Raw genomic sequence first — 19,518 nt, 5'->3', positions numbered from 1 at the left:
ACGTGCAATCAGGGTACCAATTCCACTGCCTCTCAACGGACTGGAGTGGTTTGCATGTGGTCTAAATAATTCGTTCGCGCTGTACTATTTTTCTGCTTGGGGAACATTGGCTGAGGTCTAAAAATCCATACTTCATTAACACGCTGAGAAGGAGATCGGCTTTTGATTTGTTTGTTATTGTCAGCATTATCCACCCACTCCTACAGCGCTATGTATACAAACCCTGGATGCATTGAGGAAATAAGAGCGGATCACAAATCGGAACGATGCCGGCATACTTTTTAGACTTAGAATGTTTTAGTCTGCATCATAAATATACAGAAAGTTAGTTTCCATTTGCACTATATGAATGAAACAATTATTTGTTTTAAAACGATGATAACAGCGTTACATATATTAAAAGGAAATAGATGTTCACACTCAATTAAATCAACTTTCATAAGATTGTTTTGATGACATTTATAAGATTTATCATCATCATCATCATCATAGCCGTCCTCCCGAGGTAGATCCCGGAGATGGCTTCCCAACTAAGAGTCTCCATAGGTCTCTGTTCCTTGCTAGGTGTCCTGCTGCTGCAACAGATGGTATGTCAGCCTCTTCACAGATTTTCTTCAAGATTTATACAGTTTCGTTATTTTGTTAATTTTACTTCTTTTGTACAAACTTGTACCCTGGAGAGGATGTGGTTTTAAAGTTTAACATAATCTGTACTCCTCTCTTATTGTTCTTGCATGAAGAGAAATCCAAAACAAACATGCAAAATAATCCATTTATTATACTTTTCATCAATTAAGATTAAATGCCTCTCTTTTACACGAAGGGTAGATAATTTTAATTAATTATGGCTGAAACGGGTTCGTTATAGTTTTCAACAGAGTTGCTTTTCCGATGTTATATATTATTTTGTCTGAGTTCGTCCTAAGAATTGTCCGTGCTATAATTTATTGACATCCTCTGAAGAACTGGAGACCTTTTTGCGTTTAATATAGACCACCAAGACCCAAACTTAATTGAACCCCTTTAAAACACACAACCTTACCAACCTTGTTCTTCAACACTCTCGGGTCATCTATTATTACCAACCTAAATCAATCCTGAGTTTCCTCTCTGGACATGTTTGACCCTTTGACCCAAAGCAATGTCCAGGTTTAGAACAGGAGGGAAATGACCACCAGCAATGTTATCAAATACTTTTCTCTTTTCTTCAAAATTGATTCCCGAGTTCACTTTAAAGGCAGGGTGCATATTAAGTTTAGATTCCCAGCCATGGCATTGGTAAGGGAGGCAAAATCAGTGTGGGTTGTTATGAAGGCATCTTTGACGTCATGCGTTGCTATGGCAATATACACTTAGTAGGGAGGATATAAAGACTGGATATTAAAGACAAGATCCGTTGAAACATAACAGGACTTTCAGTTTGTCTTCTTCCGTAAAAACAATATTTAAACAGGTGATAATATTGTATTTTGCGCTTGGGGCATCATAAAAACTTGATGTTTATGTGTAAGACATTTAATTGTATATTTTGATTATCTTATTACATTAGCATTGATTGGTAATAAGTAATGTAACCTCGACATTTGGTATTTACCTCGATCAAGGGGTGAAACCATTTACGTTAAAGAGATACAGTAGGTCTACAGCAAAAAAAAATTAATAATCTTCTGTAAAAGCAATTAATAACCAGACTGGTCTAAAATCGATTATATCAACCAAATATTTTAGTCTAAAGCGACATCTGACAACAGTTTAAAATTTGTTTTGTTTTTAGAATGTCCATTGTTGGTGTTGTCGTCGTTTATGTCTGGATTCGTGACGTACACGAAATCAAGAAGATTGGGGCAAACTTGTTAAGATCTACACAGAACTGGTTTCAGCTGTTTTGAATGATAATTAATTTCAGAAAACAATTTCATCAAGCAATTTTGCATAGCAAAACATTTGGACTGTACCTATGTTGTGCCGTTGAATTCAAGCATTGCGTTGCAAAAGGGGATTTTTGAGTAGCACTCGATATAATAGCATTTTGCTCTGATATACAAAGAAATTTAGTGACGTCAACACTGCTTAGTCCTTAAAAGTGATTTTTGTCCCTTAGTGCCTGCGAAATCGTAATGTGGATATGGTGATTTTTGACCAGTTTTATGGATAAGGACGACGATAGAAGTAACTGCCTTTTGCAGCTCAGAATGAATACGAAGCGATATGCTAACCCAGGTCAAAATTCTAGTTGAACCTAGTTAAACTGGGTTTAACTGGAACTAGTTGAAAACCAGTTGATAAACTAGTTAAACACAGTTGAAACCAGTTGGTGTAATATGGAAAGTGGACAGACACCAACTGGTTTATAATTTAAACCTAGTTGAACACAGTTAAACCTAGTCCAAACCAGTTGGTTAGTATGGAAAATGGACGACTTTGGTCACTATCCAGTTGAACCAGTTAACTGGGTTCAACTGGAATTTTGACCTGGGAACTCATTGTGTCCCCTCAGGTATCCGGATGTTTAATGAACAATTGGACTGTTGATTCTTTCGTGCAATTGGGGGGAACTATTTAATAGTGCGCCCCCAAGAGGAGTTTGCCGGAGAGGTCATTGTATCCCCTGTGCGACGTGGGAATACCTGGCACCTTTGTAACAAACAGAGCCAATATGTATTTGTTCAATCACGTCGAGCTGGTTCATGTGCGAAAATACCTCTTTCTCTATCAGAGGGAGTCGTTTATCACAATGTTTTATATTATCACAGCTCTCTGTTGCTCGTTTACCAAGCCTAAATGTTGTGCTAACACTTATTTTGAGTAATTATTACCAGTAGTGTCGAGCGCATTTAATACCACATGGAACTATTATATTAAGACAAACAAATTCTTTTTCAAGCAAACAGTGTATCGTCTTACGGGAACAAAATATTATGTTTATAGTAATTTACACGTTCTTATCCTATTTTGGGTTTGATGCTTTTAAGAAATCCACTCGGGTTACGATTATCCTGAGAGGAGCTCTCTCAAATAATACAAGACTTCAGCTGAAGTATATTATGGTGCATCTGAAAGCACACAAAAAAATGCAACAAGGGTGTTTTGTCTTTCAGTATTCTCTTGGAAATTTAATGACCAATTAAGCCCAAACGTACCGGGTTTGTTTCTTTATATGTCGGGATACACCACAGGGAGTGTTCGCAATGACACATCCCCCTTGTCTCTGTTGTAATAATTTACAAGTGGCGTCTCACTTGGCGACTTCTTTCTTCCGTCATCTCTTGCAGTCTTCCAAGTAGTAAGATGCTTTGTCTCATCTGTTGTCTCCCTACTGAATGTCTTTCTTCGACTGATACTATGTCTCGCCCAATGGTGTACCCATCTTTAATAGCTGGCTATCTAAATATAGACCACTCTAGTTCAAGACACCTCCATCAACCTAGATACAGCATCCTTGATCTTTGCCCTTCATGTATTTATTTGAATAGTTCATCGAATGGCACATTACTTAGATCGTATACAACTATTAATAACCACATTGTTTCTTAGGTTGCGTGGAAACAGTCTGTTTACAGACACTGGGTACTATTTGTCATTACTCAAAATAATTGATTAAGCATAAAAACTTACTTGGTAACGAGCAATGAAGAGCTGCTGAGAAACAAAAATGTAATTTCTCACTCAAGTATTAAAAGACTTGCGCCTTTTTAGGCATCTGATTTGAAGCACACACATTTGTGCAACATATAAGATTTTTATATGTTTTGATTATTATTCATTTGCAACTTCGATGAACATTACGTCAAATTTTTTAAAGATTTGTTATTTTATGCATCATGTTGGGATACACCACGTGAAATTACTGGTCTTTGACAATTACCGAACGTGTCCAGGGGTGGATTTCACAAAGAATATGACTAGTCTGATCTCGAGTTAGGACCAGTTACTCGTCCTAACTTAGGACTATTCGTGCAATTTGTATATCTCCTAGGACAAGTCTTAAGTTAGGACATAGTCCTAACTCTTTGTGACATCGACCCCAGTGCTTTTAAGCGCTATATTCCATCACGTTTTGTAGTGTTGTTTGGTATAATTCTCTATACTATTCACAATATAAGGTTATAAGGATGAATCAAATCTAGTTTTCATTGTATTCAGTAAAGCCAGATCGAGGTTAAAAGTTAAATGGCCTCACTTCTGAAGAAAATGTTTCAACTGAGCAAAAATCATACAAACTAAGTGTCTGTATTGAATTGCAGTTTCATTTTGGATCTGGAAATCGCTTACAGAATGACGGACTGACGACAGCAATTGCCTGGTTCTCCAGACATGGCTGTGTTTGGTTAGCTGGAATTCAGACTTACACACTGCCCTGTGGATGTCTCCTTCTCGTTTTAGAAGAGTTGTTTAACTATTTGTAACTTTAAAAACAACAAGCTCTGTGAGCCCATAATTGACGAAGAAAAAACAACACTTCACGTCGTAAAAAAAAAAAATTGCACTCATCCATTACTGTGTCATCCTTTAACGACAGTGGACACTATTGATAATTGTCAAAGACCAGTCTTCTCACTTGGTGTATCTAAACATATGCATAAAATAACAACCCTTTGAACATTTGAGCTCAATTGGTCGTCGAAGTTGCGAGATATGAATGAAATAAAAAACACCCATGCCACACGAAGTTGTGTGCTTTTAGATGCTTGATTTCGAGACCTCAAATTCTAAACTCGAAATCAAATTCGTGGAAAATTACTTCTTTTTTGAAAACTACGTCACTTCAGAGGGAGCCGTTTCTCACAATGTTTTATACTATCAACCTCTCACCATTACTCGTTACCAAGCAAGGTTTTGTGCTGATAATTATCAGCACAAAACCTTGCGGTGATAATTATTTTGAGTAATTACCAATAGTGTCCACTGCCTTTAAACTTGCGAAATAAATTGACACAACACGATATTAAAAAAAACGTTCACACTCTGGCTCTAAACATGGATACAAACCCAGCAGCATCTCATGAGCAATCGAGCTGTTGAATTAAAGGTTTCTAAGGTTCATGACATTATCACTTCTTGGCATGAAGACGTTAATGGTTTACTTTAAGATGTACGGGTTTATGGACGGTAGTAGCAGCCGGGCGCGGTAGGCGTGTATAGAGAGAGGCCGAGCACTCGGAGAGAGATCAAATCGAATGAACTCTGCTTGGTTGCGTTGAGTCTCTTCCTTTCAACGTTCTTCCCTTGTGTCATTCAAACTGTTGGAGCTGACACGAACTGTCTCGAAGTGCCGGCAAGCCTTCGCCCCCTCCTTCCAGGCTACTTCGTTTATCCGTGGAGAGATAACATTTGAAGTGTGACTCAAATATTTATTGTTGTTGTACATTTTTTTAAAAGATTGTCAAGTCTTGTTTGGGGAAGTATTTGACGGAGCTGAGTTTAGTTGTTGATAGGCGATTTATATAAATCCATGCTTAAACTTATTCTCCAAACCTTCAAGATCATTTTCAAAATTGTTTGAAAGATGTACAATGGCTGGTTGCCGATACGTTGTTTTGGCCAATTCCATTTATCTCAATACAACATTACCTTAACTATCCGGGGGGTGCTCGTTTGGTGACATTTTTAATACTCATTATGTCCATCGTATACCAATGATGAAATGTTGATCACACCACGACAGCCTTCAGTCTGGTGTGTTTATAACGTTAAAAAGCGACTGAGCTTTCCTCACAGATACTTTATGAATGTTTGTATTTCGTCTTTACTAATTGCAGATACGAAGTGGTGGTTTTTGGTGGAAGTTATCATCAGTATGTTGTCATTGTCGTTGCTGTCCATGCTGCGACACCTGTCAACGCCGGTCATCGTCCATAGAGGATCTTGATGACACATTTGATGACAGCATCCCGATATGTAGCGACTATAGCTCAGGTGGATCGCACACCAGTCGCCTTCCGTCCACTGGTTCCCGGCGTTCATCTTGCAATGAATCCCGTAGAAGCTCTACACCAGTGTCCGAGTACCGACGAGGTAGCACACCGGTACCAGTCATTGATATGAAACCAATAGAGTTCTGGCCGCCGAGCACCAACCAAGAGACCGTTCAACCCAAGCCACTGATGCGTCGGTACACCAACGACTTTGGTTCTTTCAGTGATACTGAGCTCAAGATCGAGCCCAAACTTTACGAAGTATCTGAACACGAGGAAGACTTGACCGATGAGGAAAAGGTTGCTCGTTACAAACTTGGTAAGATTCACTTCGGATTGCGATATGACGTAGCCGATGAACAGCTCATTATTCGTATCATCAAAGCAAGAGACTTACCGCCACCAGTTTTATACGATGAGACAAGACAAGACTTAGCACATTCCAATCCTTACGTCAAGATATGTCTACTTCCAGACCAAAAAGATTCTAAGCAGACTACTGTTAAACGCAAGACGCAAAATCCTGACTTTGATGAACACTTTAGGTTCAATATCTCTTACCAGGAAGCCCAACGGAGGTTACTACTACTGTCAATACAGGACTTTGATAAATTTTCACGTCACTGTGTTATTGGACAACACATTGCACCACTGGCGGGTCTTCATCTAATTAAAGGTGGACATTACTGGAAGCCTCTTCAACCTCCTAATCAGGTAAGATACTTGACGGGTTCAGGACAGGTGAAGGGAGGCTGTCAATTAATTTAATCCGGGGGTAACATGGAGACAGTTTGTACCTTTAATATCGTGGGTTGTCGTGGCGGAGTGGAAAAAGAGCACCGAACTCGAGCTCTGTAGTTTCTTTTCTGTTCAGCAGAGTGTTGTTCGGGTCCAGGTCGTGAGACCTGTGTCCCTGAGCAAGACACTTAATTCTCTCCTCCCAGGAGCAGATATGGCACAGGCTGTATATACTCCCCGGAGCTGGGATGGTTTTAAGGAATTAATAATGGCCCAGTGACCAGGGGTAATAATGTGGGAAAAGCGCTATATGAAAACAATTGTTATTATTATTATTTGTTTATTAAGATGTAAACAATACTGACGGTGGGTAGTCTTTTTGTGTTTTATCAAGAGCTGAAAACAATATCCATGTTTGCTATTTTAAAAGATTAAAAGATTTTAATAAGGGTATTATCCTCAGGGTGTCAATCAAATCGGGTTCCATAGAGGGCTTTTGAATGTATTCAATTTATTTCTTAATCAAAAGTTTCAGGGGTAGAACTTCTTTTATATTATTTTTGATGTGTTTATCCACAGCCTTGAAGACACTATTGGTAATTGTCTAAGACTAGTCTTCTCACTTGGTGTATCTCAACATATGCATGAAATAACAAACCTGTGGAAATTTGAGCTCAATCGGTCATCGAAGTTGCGAGATAATAATGAAAGGAAAAAAACCTTGTCACACGAAGTCGTGTGCTTTCAGATGCTCGATTTCAAGACCTCAAATTCTTAAATTGAGGTCTCAAAATCAAATTTGTGGAAAATTACTTCTTTCTCGAAAACTACGTCACTTCAGAGGGAGCCGTTTCTCACCATGCCGTTTCTTACCAAGTAAGGTTTTATGCTAATAAATACTTTGAGTAATTACAAATAGTGTCCACTGCCTTTAAGAAGGAATGAGTTTGTTGTTTTACATTACAAACAAAGTTTGAAATGTACTCGCACATTTTACAATTTAAGAGAGTTAACCAAAAAAACGTGGATATAACAACTACAATTGGACAATGACATCAATGCGATACACACCACTAATGTGATGTTATTATGACTCCCAAAGTACAACCTAAACCTGCATGCAGAATCAAAATATAGAGCTGCTGTAATAGAAATAAATTAGGGTTGTTTCTTTCATACACAGACTGATAACAAATGGGGTTGTGATAAGTGGTGAATTATATCAAGAATAAAACGACAGATGGTTATTAACGGTTGGGTTGATGCACAGCAGAATGGAGTTACCCTTAGTTCGCAGCGGTTAATCCAAAGTCATTAGTTGTGCAGAGCATCAATGGAGTGCACCTATTTACAATTGCAATAACGAAGAGCTAAATTTGATTACGAACATTTTTAATTTTCTTAGGAGAGAAGTATGTAGGTTGTTCCTCAATCGCCTCATAAAATGGCATGCCAGAACTACGGCTGGAATGAATTACAATAGAAATCATCTCTGGAAAATTAGATAGCTGTTTCAAATTAAGTAACTGGTTGTTTTAAATTTTAAATATCTAACATTGGGTGATTCCTCAAATGTAATGGGTTTTGACTATGTCACTGTAATGATTAAACTATATGTGCACTTCATAAGATTGATTTTGAATACACCGGACACTATTGGTAACTACTCAAAATAATTGTTAGCATTAAGACTAACCTGGTAACCGGCAACGGAGAGCTGTTTGATAGTATAACAAATGATAGTATGTTGGGATACACCAAGTGAGATTATACTGGTCTTTGACAATTAACCAAAGGTGCCCAGTGCCTTTAAGGCAAAGTAATAAAGAACACGGTCATGGTGGATATGATGCCTACTGCTTCAAGGTGGGCTTAGGCTTAAGTTCCCATAAGTTAAGTTTGAAAACATGTGAATTCGTCAGTGGTCTTCAATAACGTAGATTGAGAATAAGTAGAACCCTCAGTCACGAAAAGGGGCCTGTATATCAGTTCGATTGTAGAAGCGATAATCGATTTATGAAGCCAGTCTATATATCTATAGATACATAAGACTGGCTTAATTTATGCGTAAATTGCTAAAACTAAGAGATGACAACTATTTGTGAACGAGTTTTACTAATTTCTCAAAAACTACAGCACCTCAGCAATATTTTAAGGTAGGATTTGAAACTGTTGTCCTGGCACTTTAGGGTGGTATCAATATGTTAAGGGTTAAAAATGTAAATCTGTGGACGTTTGTGTTTTGTCTCGTATACAAAAAGAATAGCATTTTCGTGTGTCACTAGAGGCTTCGTATGTATGCAGCGTGGGCTCAGTCCGGCACACCTGACAGCAAACACGAGTACGGTCATTGATCTCATTTCCCGCTAAACGATTCCCGCCAAATGATTCCCGCCAAATAATTCCCGCCAAATAATTCCCGTCAAACAATTTAGCCTGAGTTCAATCATCTAGCCATAGATTGGCCACATGTTCGTGATGCAAGCTATTATAAAATCAGTTAAACTATTTGAGTTGTTGATGGGATCTCTAATCGGAAATGTTTATACAAGGTCTGTTAGGCATTAATGTAATGATATGTAATCACAAACTTCACCATTGTTTGACCTCCATATAACACTGATTGCATATAAATGATGCATCATTTACTTTTTGTTGTTGAAAATCTTACTTATTTATTCAAGTCTTTATTGTTCAACCTTTAACAATACAAAATGAAAAACATTACATTTATAAAACTGATAAAATCTCCAGAACGGGACAGGAAACATCTGAAACAACAGACATATATTAAAGGAATTAAGATATCAAAACTAAATGTGTTTAAAAGTCATTATTTATTCAGTATGCCTGCCATAATTTAAAAATCGGCTGTGCGGCCCGTAAACGTAGCCCGATCCCTAAATTAGAAGCAAGCATAGTTTGCTCTGATTCAAATTTAATGTTGCGCAGTACTGATTTCTATGCCTTCTAAAATCAAGAATTAGTTTCATGAGTTCACGTTGTCTCTTCCTCTTTTTGATCCACTTTATCTCGAATTCACGCTCTTTCTTATTGATGTTTCAGAATAACCCAGGTAGAGGAGAACTTCTGATCTCACTGAATTACCTTCCCAGTGCTGGCCGACTAAACGTGGACATTATCAAAGCCAAACAATTACTTCAGACCGATATACACGGTGGATCAGGTATTGTGACTCTACTACACTGTATTCTCGCCTTGCTCACATTTTGCAAGTCTTAATCACAAAAGTCAGTGATTTTGTTTTTCGTTGCAAAAGGAAATTGTGTGTATTCAAGCGTGGATTTTTGGATTAAAGGCAGTGGACACTATTGGTAATTGTCAAAGACCAGTCTTCTCACTTGGTGCATCCCCATATGCATAAAATAACAAACCTGTGAAAATGTTGGCTCATTGGTCATCGAAGTTGCATGAAAATAATGAAAGAAAAATACACCCTTGTCACATCAAGTTTGTGCTTTCAGATGCATCATAATAAAAGGCCTCTGCTGAAGTCTTTTATTATAGTGAACATTTCTTTTCGTTCTCGAAATTTACGTTACTTCAGAGGGAGCCGTTTCTCACAATGTTTTACAATTATATCAATTGCTCCCCATTGCTCGTTCCAAAATGTAAGTTTTTATGCTCACAATTATCTTGAGTAAATACCAATAGTGTCCAGTGCCTTTAATCCAATTCGAAGTAGTTTCTTATCGGTCATCTGAGGATGCAGTATTCTGCGGTGATGACTGAGTTGGGGAAATCTGTGTCTTTTTTATTAGTGCAAAGGCAATTTCATGTAAAGTTTTCAAGTAGTGGGTTCAATCAACTGTATGTACAAGCTAGGCCTACGTAAATCGTACTACATCTACAGTGAGTTGTTTGAGGTCAGTAGCCACGAATTAACCAAACAGGAATGGGCTTATTAGGGCCTACATACAATGTCGTGCTTAATTCTAGAAGTAAAATTTGCTTAGCACGGACGTTGCTGAGCAGAATATGAAAGCGATCAAAATGCCATGTAGGCACAATGTGTATCTTGACTGGTAGACAGCTCAACATGGCTGTAGAGTTAGGTTTTTCTTTTTGTCTTATCGTCTTGTCTTTTGATGTTTTGCATTTGAAACGTTTTCAATCTCTCACAGAAATACAGCAAATCAGTGTCCACTTCCATTTTACTTTCACGACAATACTTGTGTCAAGCATCGAATTACACACAGACCACGAGGTCATAGCCTCTATTGTCCCTGGTCAGGGCCCTGTTTAACTTAAAAAGTTTCTTAGACTGACTTTAAGATTTCCCAACGAAAGTGCCCTTTGCAAAATGAAAAATGGCCTTGCCTTTCAAAGATGAAATTTCAGGCCTGCTATACGTCCGTCTAAAAATAAACCTGCGTATTCTGGTTTAATTAGCAAGTTTGGTAAACGACTAAACTTGAGCAGAAACTATGACGTAGCTTTCGAAAAGACCATATCGAGCATGCTCGGTATAGTCAATCTCCCTGTGCCCAATGGTTTCTGGTTAGTCTAGTCGGTGTAGTCAAGTCTAGTCGCCACCTATCTAGCTCACTGATGTTTTTTTTATAAATAGCCACTCGTAATTCAAGCCCATAGTGTGTATGGTAAATCATTATGATGTGATTGAATACTCATATAACTCATTAGAGATACACAAGGGAGCTCTCAGTCTCTGATTCAAAGGATGGCACTGATTGCCACTTGGATTCTTATCAAGGTTTTAGATATTATTAGAAACACAAAGCACCCTGATTCGTCAATCCTGAGGTAATAGTGACGCCATTGTATAACCTCAACGAGTACCATTAACGTGTGATCTTCATGACTGATTACACAGAAGTACCAGACAATAATTCAAGACATAAGACACTGCTCCCGTCCTCGCGGTTCCCTCGTCATCACTATATATACATTATCATCAAATTTATCCCGGAAATCATTGTATTTATTGTAGAGGCTTATATTATTTTGTATTTTACAGTGCTCAATACACATCGATGTAAAGGGTAAAAACATATATATCTTGATTTGTTATTTTGAGGTTTGATACTCGATCTCATGTGTAGTGAGGAGATTTTAAAGTGACACTTTGATTTTGGATTGGGCGCTTTTGGGGCAGTATTAAACAGTTTGGTACAAAATTCATATTGTTGGAAAGATGTTTTGTTGATTGTCATGATTCACACTTAATAACCCTCGAAATTATGTGGTTTTCCTTTTACTTCGTGAACTAACACGGTCCACCATCTTGTGTCAAAAAAAACTCTACCAAAAAGGAACCGGTTTCAGTTCAAGAACAAGTAAAAGGAAAACCACGCGATTTCTTTGGTTTGTGTGGATTATTATTCGTATCTCGGCATTTGGTCGCCATCTTTGATGACAAATAATGGAAACCTGTTTACGCCTTGCGCACGACTCTCAGCCAATGGTAGCTCTCCACCCGTGTACGTTTCATCAGCGATGTTGGCTTATGTAAGGGGTCTTTTCAACTTCTATAACAATTTTCCAAACACATCAATTCCATAACAAACGCCATTTTTATCACACTCAAAAAACAGATTTGCCTTTAGGTTTCTTACCGCCGATATGGTTAATGCGACACACACAAATTAACGCTCTTTCATCACAATTTAGTTTGAATTGTAGATTATTTCGCCTCGGGTGCCATTTTCGCCCTCGGGTGTACAAAACGCCATGGACCCCGTCACAGCGTGCAACAATTGTTTTGTTATACCTTCGTATAATTGTTATTCCATTTCTCTAAGTTTTGTTGTCACCTTCAAACATTATTAAGACAGACTATTCATTGTTTAATAAACAGACGAACGAGAAACAATTTCCTCGAACCCGCGGTTGTTTCGTACACAGCACTTGAAATCGACCAACGCTGGGAACGATCAAGGTGATGTACACTGGTGTACATCACTTTTCAGGTTTCCCGGCCCGTCGAGCCATGTAACATGCGTTTTTGATGCGCGTCACATGATTGGTTCTCGACCAATCAAACTTCACAGTTTGTTACCGAGACATAACAAGTAGTGTTGAACTCGAGGAATAAAATTCCGATTCTGTTTTTTGTTTACCTTTTCCAATCTTCTCATAGCAGTTGGCTTATAACTATAATACCCAAATCGCTGCTTTGTGCTCCCCCTAAATGACGGTGTCAAACCAATAACAACAGTGTATTTTTTTCAGTTGGTCAAGTTTTATTGCCATCATGTGTTCATGATAACATCTCAGTGCCATGATATTGTAGTGAATTCCTTTAAGAATAAATAAAGCTTTCTTTGTGCACAAAAGACGCATGCTTTTGTTCCGTTCTTCTTTTGAAAACTGCTGAGGTGTAACGACAACGAGGGGCGCATAGCAATCGCTCGTCCACTTCATCGTCAGCTCTAGTCAGAGAAGGGCTCAAGTATTAAGGCAGATTTCTTCGCTACTATTTTCTTTAGCCAATGTTGCAGGTTTGGACTTGGCTTGGTGGTGTTTGCCCCTCTTACCACAAAAATATTAACGTTTGTTATAAATTAAATGCATTGCTGTGTATTAACATTCACTCAAAGGCAACATAAGCATTTTCAATTGGACTCGGTAAAACAATGTCAAGTTATGAATAATAATATTTTATGTGTACCCTTTGCTTTTTTCCGTGTGCTTTCTACCTCTCTCTCTCTCTCTCTCTCTCTAGGCCATCTAATAGCTATTGTGTTTGCCTTTAATAGGTCCTTCTGGTTGGTTAGTAGTTTACAACTGCAATTTGTTTTCCTCTATGTTGAGTATAACTTTAGATCAAATTGCATTTTAATTGTTCAGTGATTCATTTCATCCTCTAATACACGTGTTACGATAGGTTACATATTCTTTGAATCACCCTTTTGGACTACTTATTGTTGTGTTTAATATTTTGTAACTGTTTTTGTTACTATTTCCATATAATTGCATATGCTTAGCTTCTGACTAGTGTTAATTGTTTAGTGCCCTAGACAATGCCTGTATTTAAGGCTGTTTAGGCCCCTATAGGTTTTGGTTTTACTATTATTATTTATAAGGCCGAGTAAAAAAAAAACATGTTTCACTTCCGGGTTTTTGAGGGCTTTTTATTTTTTATTTCAAGATGGCCGCCATCCTTTGTTAAAATGTCAAATATCCATTGTTTTTTCTACTGCTGAAATACACAAAACATAAATGAAACAATTTAGTCGAGGCATTCAGACAAGACATTCAGATTGTTTTTGCTGAGATCATTTAGAATAACCCTATTTAAAAAAAATAATAATAATAATAATGTGCATAAAAAAATAAAATAAAAAATAAAATAAAAAAGGAGGCGGCCCGTAAAAAGGAAGCGGGCGGGGACGCGAAACATGTTTTTTTTTACTTGGCCTAATCATTATAATACCACCTACATTGGCTTTTATAAATACGACCATTTTGCTCAAAGTATGGTGACTAAATTAAAAAATTAAACACATACAAAAATACTGCAGTGAACTGTATCATAATGTTGTCTTCTGAGCCCATTTTTACAAAGCTGGAAAGTAGAAAATGCTGCAAAGCAAATTTCTTTGCTTGGGAAACAAAAAAAGTGGAGCACCAGTTGCAACTTTATGGATTTTTTTGCTAATAGCCAGTTTCAGTTATTACTTATTGTGTCTGTGATTAGAAAGTGTGTGTTTATGCTTTACAGACTTTATGAAATCAGGCACTTGGCCTTGGTCCAAGAGGTTGGAATTACATTTTGTACATTGACTTTTTGCGTAAGGCACAAGCTCTAGAAACGCAAAGGTCGTGGGTTCGATTTCCAACGAGTAATATGTCAGTGAGTGATTTTGTTTTCACTGAACTCGGGGGAAAGAACTGAGTTTACAGTGCTAATACATACCGGTGTAAGGGTTACATAAATATTAATATCCCCGTTGCAATCTTAACAGTTGACTATTGTGTTTCTCAACAGATCCTTTTGTCAAACTTCAACTCATTGTTGAACAAAAAGTAGTCAAGACCAAGAAGACTTCTACCAAGAAGAATACGATCGACCCTGTCTTCAATGAGACCTTTAGCTTCCATGTCACACCAGCCCTCCTGGATGAAGTCTGCCTCTTGGTCTCTGCTTGGGACTATAACTCAAAGAGTCGGGATAATTTCATTGGACAGATTATTCTGGGAAAATACCCATCAGGTAGAACTTCTCTGCAAATCAGTACATTTTAAAGCAGTGGAAACCTTTGGTAATTGTCAAAGACCAGTATTCTCACTTGGTGTGTCCAATCATGGAGGTAGACAGATCCAACATAAGCATAACATAAACAAACCTGTGGAAAATTGGACACAGTGAATGAATTCTGCGCACGTCAGCATTTCATGTAGTCATTCTATATGGTGTCTCAGCCATATTTGATACAATGTGCCGATGTGGCAGCAGATCATGTCCCTCAGTGGGTGCGTTCGATAAAAAGCTTCCCTGGGTCGACCCTGCGGTGCTCACTCGGGTGAGCCCCGACAAGAGCTAATCGAACGACCACACTCACCCTCTCGTGGTGTTGTCATGCACATCGGGTCACCCCCAAGTGACCCACTCTACAAGCAGGGTTATAGGGGCTGACCCGGGTGAACCCCTGGAATGACGTCAAAGCTATTCGAACGTACCGGAGGCAGACCGGGGTCGACCCAGGAAAGCTAAACGAACGCAGCCAATATGGCGAACTGTGTACAAATGTCTTCTGATAGCGCCCTCTTTTGAGTCTTGAACTCTCCTCCTCCTGCCCAGGTTAAATTCCCATATGGGGGACAGAATCCCCGGTAACGGAATTCCCTGCTACACCGGCCGGTGTGTTTAAACCCAAAATGTCGGGCCTTTGGTGTTAGTTATTTTACAAATATATTGATTATGATATTTTAAGAATGCACCCACAAAATATTACCGAAGGTGATCACCACTATTAGAAATTTAAAAACTTAAAGTATGTAAATAAACTTGCGACTGAAATGTCATACAGATTCGGTCAATACGCAATTACTATGCAACCCTAACAGCAGCCATGGCCACAGGGAAGTTCACAATCCATACAGCCAGTCCAAGTAGTGACGTCATTGTTGGTAATCAGATATTGTTGTGCAGCGTACAGTGATTGGGGTTTGAGATATATGACCAAAGGATTTGACTATGAGGCAATATATACGGCTTGTGCTAATTGTCTTGGTGGCGGGTCTGTTTGTGCAATTCAGCAGAGCATATTGTGTTTCAAGCATTCAGAGATAATCTATACTGTACGTGGGCAGGGTTTGTACATGCTGGATGGATCATCAGCCTCCGTAACGTCTGCAAGATGCATTGGGTCTAGTTTAGTTTACTTTCACATAAATTGGAATGAATTATACAAGAAAAGGGTGATTTTTTTAATAATATGTTTATTCAATTAACGTGTTCTGCTGCGTGTATAAGAATGGTAAATCAGACAGAAAGTTGAATATATGGCGACTTCTTATCATAAAATATGTATATAAAGGGCAGCAAGTCTTAAACCACAATCGTACTTAAAGGTACTTAAAAGTGTTTTAGAAATAAAAATTAGTGTTCAAACCAAGTTTTGAATTGATGTAAGTCTGGATAGGCCTAGATACTGTAATTATACCAGCAAACAATGACGTCACATGAATGGGAGTAGACTGTTTTGTACTTGATTTACCTAATTATAAACTTCCTTCTCCAGGTCAAAAAAACAATTTTTGTTTTTAACTTGCTAATACTTGATGTTTTTTTTTCTTTTTTGTCCAGGACCTAGTGAAATAACCCATTGGCAACGCATGGTACATGCCCATCGCTCCCCGGTCGCTCAGTGGCACACTCTACGCACGCGCGAAGAATGTGATGACGTTTTCCCTTCTTCCAATGCGGGTGTATCCTGATTGGTGAAAACAAATACTACACTAATATTTCCACGCAACGAGGATTTTAACAGACGCGTTATTATAGCGCCACCATGTGTTCTCAATTATTCATCTTGATACAAAAAGGGAACGACTGGAACGGTGTAGACGTTAAAACCAACCGCAATACTTGATGTGCTCTAACGACCGACTGTACAACAACAAGTATTAGAAACGAACGAAAATTGGGTTATACAGATAGACAGCTGTTCGTTGCTGGATATAGGTCATGTCAACTGCTAGAGAAGGAACAGAAAGGGGGGCAACAACAATGTTTGAAGTGAACATTCATTGTTTAACTTCAATCATTGTCTTAAGTGATTGTTAATGCTTTTGTCACAACATTGTCATGTGAAGAATTGACGGTGATTTGCAGGATAAGAAAGTGCAAGAATGGTAGCGGAGAGATATGGTGGTATGTTTATGTTACTTGATTTAGCTTAATGTGATCTGAAGATAAAATGCACGGCTATTGTATCCAATAGGGATTGTTAAATTAGTTAAACAATGCATAGCGAGTCTGTGAACCAACTGCGGAAGTTTAGTACCCTGACGTCTGCTGTAGAGTATACAGTGCAATATTAGCTCAAAGTATGATGTCATTAATATGTGTATAACGAAACAACTCTTTCAAAGAACGACCAACTTTAAACTTACCAAAGCAAAGAGTATCGTCAAAATGATCTATTGAACAACTGAAATAATATTATATCCACTATATTCACTTCCGTCCTGTTGCACTATATTAACTTTAAGTGCACAATCTCAAGAGCCCGTACAGGATTACTAATTACATGTTCTAATATAGTAGTCCAATAATACGTTCAACAAAAAGATTGATTATTAGAACATCATTCTCATTTAAGAACAAATTGTTAACTATAGATAAAGGTTAGTGGTTGATCATAACGATACAAGAACAACTAACTTTTTTACCAAAGATGCTCTGTGGTGCAGTCTAGAACACTGAAATTGTTCTTCTTGTTTTCTTGGTTTATTTGTTTGTTTGTTTGTTTGTTTGTTTGTTTGTTTGTTTGTTTGTTTGTTTGTTTGTTTGTTTGTTTGTTTGTTTGTTTGTTTGTTTGTTTGTTTGTTTGTTTGTTTGTTTGTTTGTTTGTTTGTTTGTTTGTTTGTTTGTTTGTTTGTTTGTTTGTTTGTTTGTTTGTTTGTTTGTTTGTTTGTTTGTTTGTTTGTTTGTTTGTTTGTTTGTTTGTTTGTTTGTTTGTTTGTTTGTTTGTTTTGTTTGTTTGTTTGTTTGTTTGTTTGTTTGTTTGTTTTGTTTGTTTGATGCAAACAATGTGGTAATGGCCTGACGTTTCGACCCTAGCAGAGTCTTTCTCGAAGGCTATGATTTACTAATTATTTATTCGCTGGCACAACACTGCCTAGAGGCCCCCTTTATAAAAAAGAAAGTAACTTTTCACAGTTGAAAGTTTGATATATATTTGATGCCTCTTAGAAAAATTCGGCACATGTGGAGTAGGGGTATCGTTCGGCCATTAATAATAAGGGGTGTGGCAGGATATTACGCCCCCCCCCCCCCCCTGTGTGGCGAACTTTGTACAAACTACTTCTAATAGTGTCCTTTTTTTAAACATCCTTTTGTGTTATTTCCGTAAAATCCCCAGCGGACCAATTTCCCTGCGACACCGGCTTCAAAATGAACGTCAGAATGGTTTTTTTGGAGGATGAATAACCGTCACTTTAAATTTCGTCCTTCAAAAGGACCACCATAGGCTTTGTTGCTATCGCCATGTGAAGTCAAAATTTCCAATAAAACAGTGCGCCCTCAATAGACTGCTCCTGGGAGAAAAGTTTCGCTGAGATAGGGGCCTATACGTTAAAATTTCGGTGACTTTCTCCAATTCATACCACAGCAGAACATACACTCCAATATCGTTCATACAAAAAGTGACGTAAGCTCTAGAAACTAGTGATTTGGGAACAACTATTATTGTCTTTATTTACCGATTGTGTATTATTTACAAAGTGGTTTAATTTCTTGAAATGTTGCTACTATTGCTCCTGGGTTCTGTTGGTCACCAGTCTCAAAATAATAATGACTCAATTTTATTGAATTGTTGTTAGATTTTATTTATTCTTGAAACGGAAAATTGTGCTCCTGATCGACTTCTATTATTCTCTTTTTTTCATTATGTGTTTCTGTTATTTTTGTTGGTGTGGTATCCCAAAAAGTAAACTACAAAAAAAACCTATAATTATTTGTTTTCTGTTTGATAGGATATCCGATGTTGTGGCTTGACATGAACCAAGTATTATTTGTGTTGCTATAATTGTCAATTTGCACAAAATATTCCAAACCATGCCAATATGAAGTTTTTTTAGCGTGTAATGACCCATTATTCACTTCAATACGACACAAAATAAGGCCGTATCCGAATTGGCACCTATAGCTACGGCTACGACTGTTGGTAAAGCTGTTGCGAAGGACGTCCTATACCTCGACGCATGATGAAGTGGAAATCTAGCCGTAGTCGTAGCTGTAGCCGCCAACAGGAGACTTTTGGGACGCTTGGTGGCAGCAGACTTACCAGGTAAAATCCATTGTTCTCGGTAATGTGCGCATGCTCAGAACTACGTAAACAATGACAATTTACCTGGTTGGTCTGCTGCCACCTAGCGTTCCAAAGTCTCCCATTCGGACACGGTCTAACGCACACAGCGTTAGTCTTGGAATAAGCGTATAGAAGGGCCCTCTTTTAGGGTCATGAGATTTGTTTAACCAAAGAGCAAGTTTAACTATTGTTAACGTTCACAGGGAACTTATTATTATGGTATTATTTGTAGCTACTGTTGTTGTAACAAGTTTAAAATGCACCTTACAGACATTTTGTAATCAAGATATATAGACCCCCAAGTTAACAACCCTTTACCTATAATGAGTATGTTATTGGAACAA

At 37.9% G+C, this 19,518-nt stretch overlaps 1 protein-coding gene across 1 annotated transcript in view; it reads left to right on the top strand.

Annotated features, from left to right (window-relative positions):
* Window positions 1-17,092, top strand: part of LOC117292470 (synaptotagmin-17-like) — a 42,816-nt gene extending 25,724 nt beyond the window's left edge. Inside the window, exons 2-5 of the mRNA XM_033774517.1 lie at window positions 5,760-6,629; window positions 9,720-9,840; window positions 14,626-14,850; window positions 16,447-17,092. Coding sequence (XP_033630408.1) covers window positions 5,760-6,629; window positions 9,720-9,840; window positions 14,626-14,850; window positions 16,447-16,577 — 1,347 coding nt within the window. The 3' untranslated portion in view covers window positions 16,578-17,092. The remainder of the gene's footprint in view (window positions 1-5,759; window positions 6,630-9,719; window positions 9,841-14,625; window positions 14,851-16,446) is intronic.
* Window positions 17,093-19,518: the final 2,426 nt, after the last annotated feature.

The sequence above is a fragment of the Asterias rubens genome, chromosome 7, assembly GCF_902459465.1.
Source record: "Asterias rubens chromosome 7, eAstRub1.3, whole genome shotgun sequence".
Classification (NCBI taxonomy): Eukaryota; Metazoa; Echinodermata; class Asteroidea; order Forcipulatida; family Asteriidae; genus Asterias; species Asterias rubens.
This window is presented reverse-complemented; position numbering and strand designations above follow the sequence as displayed.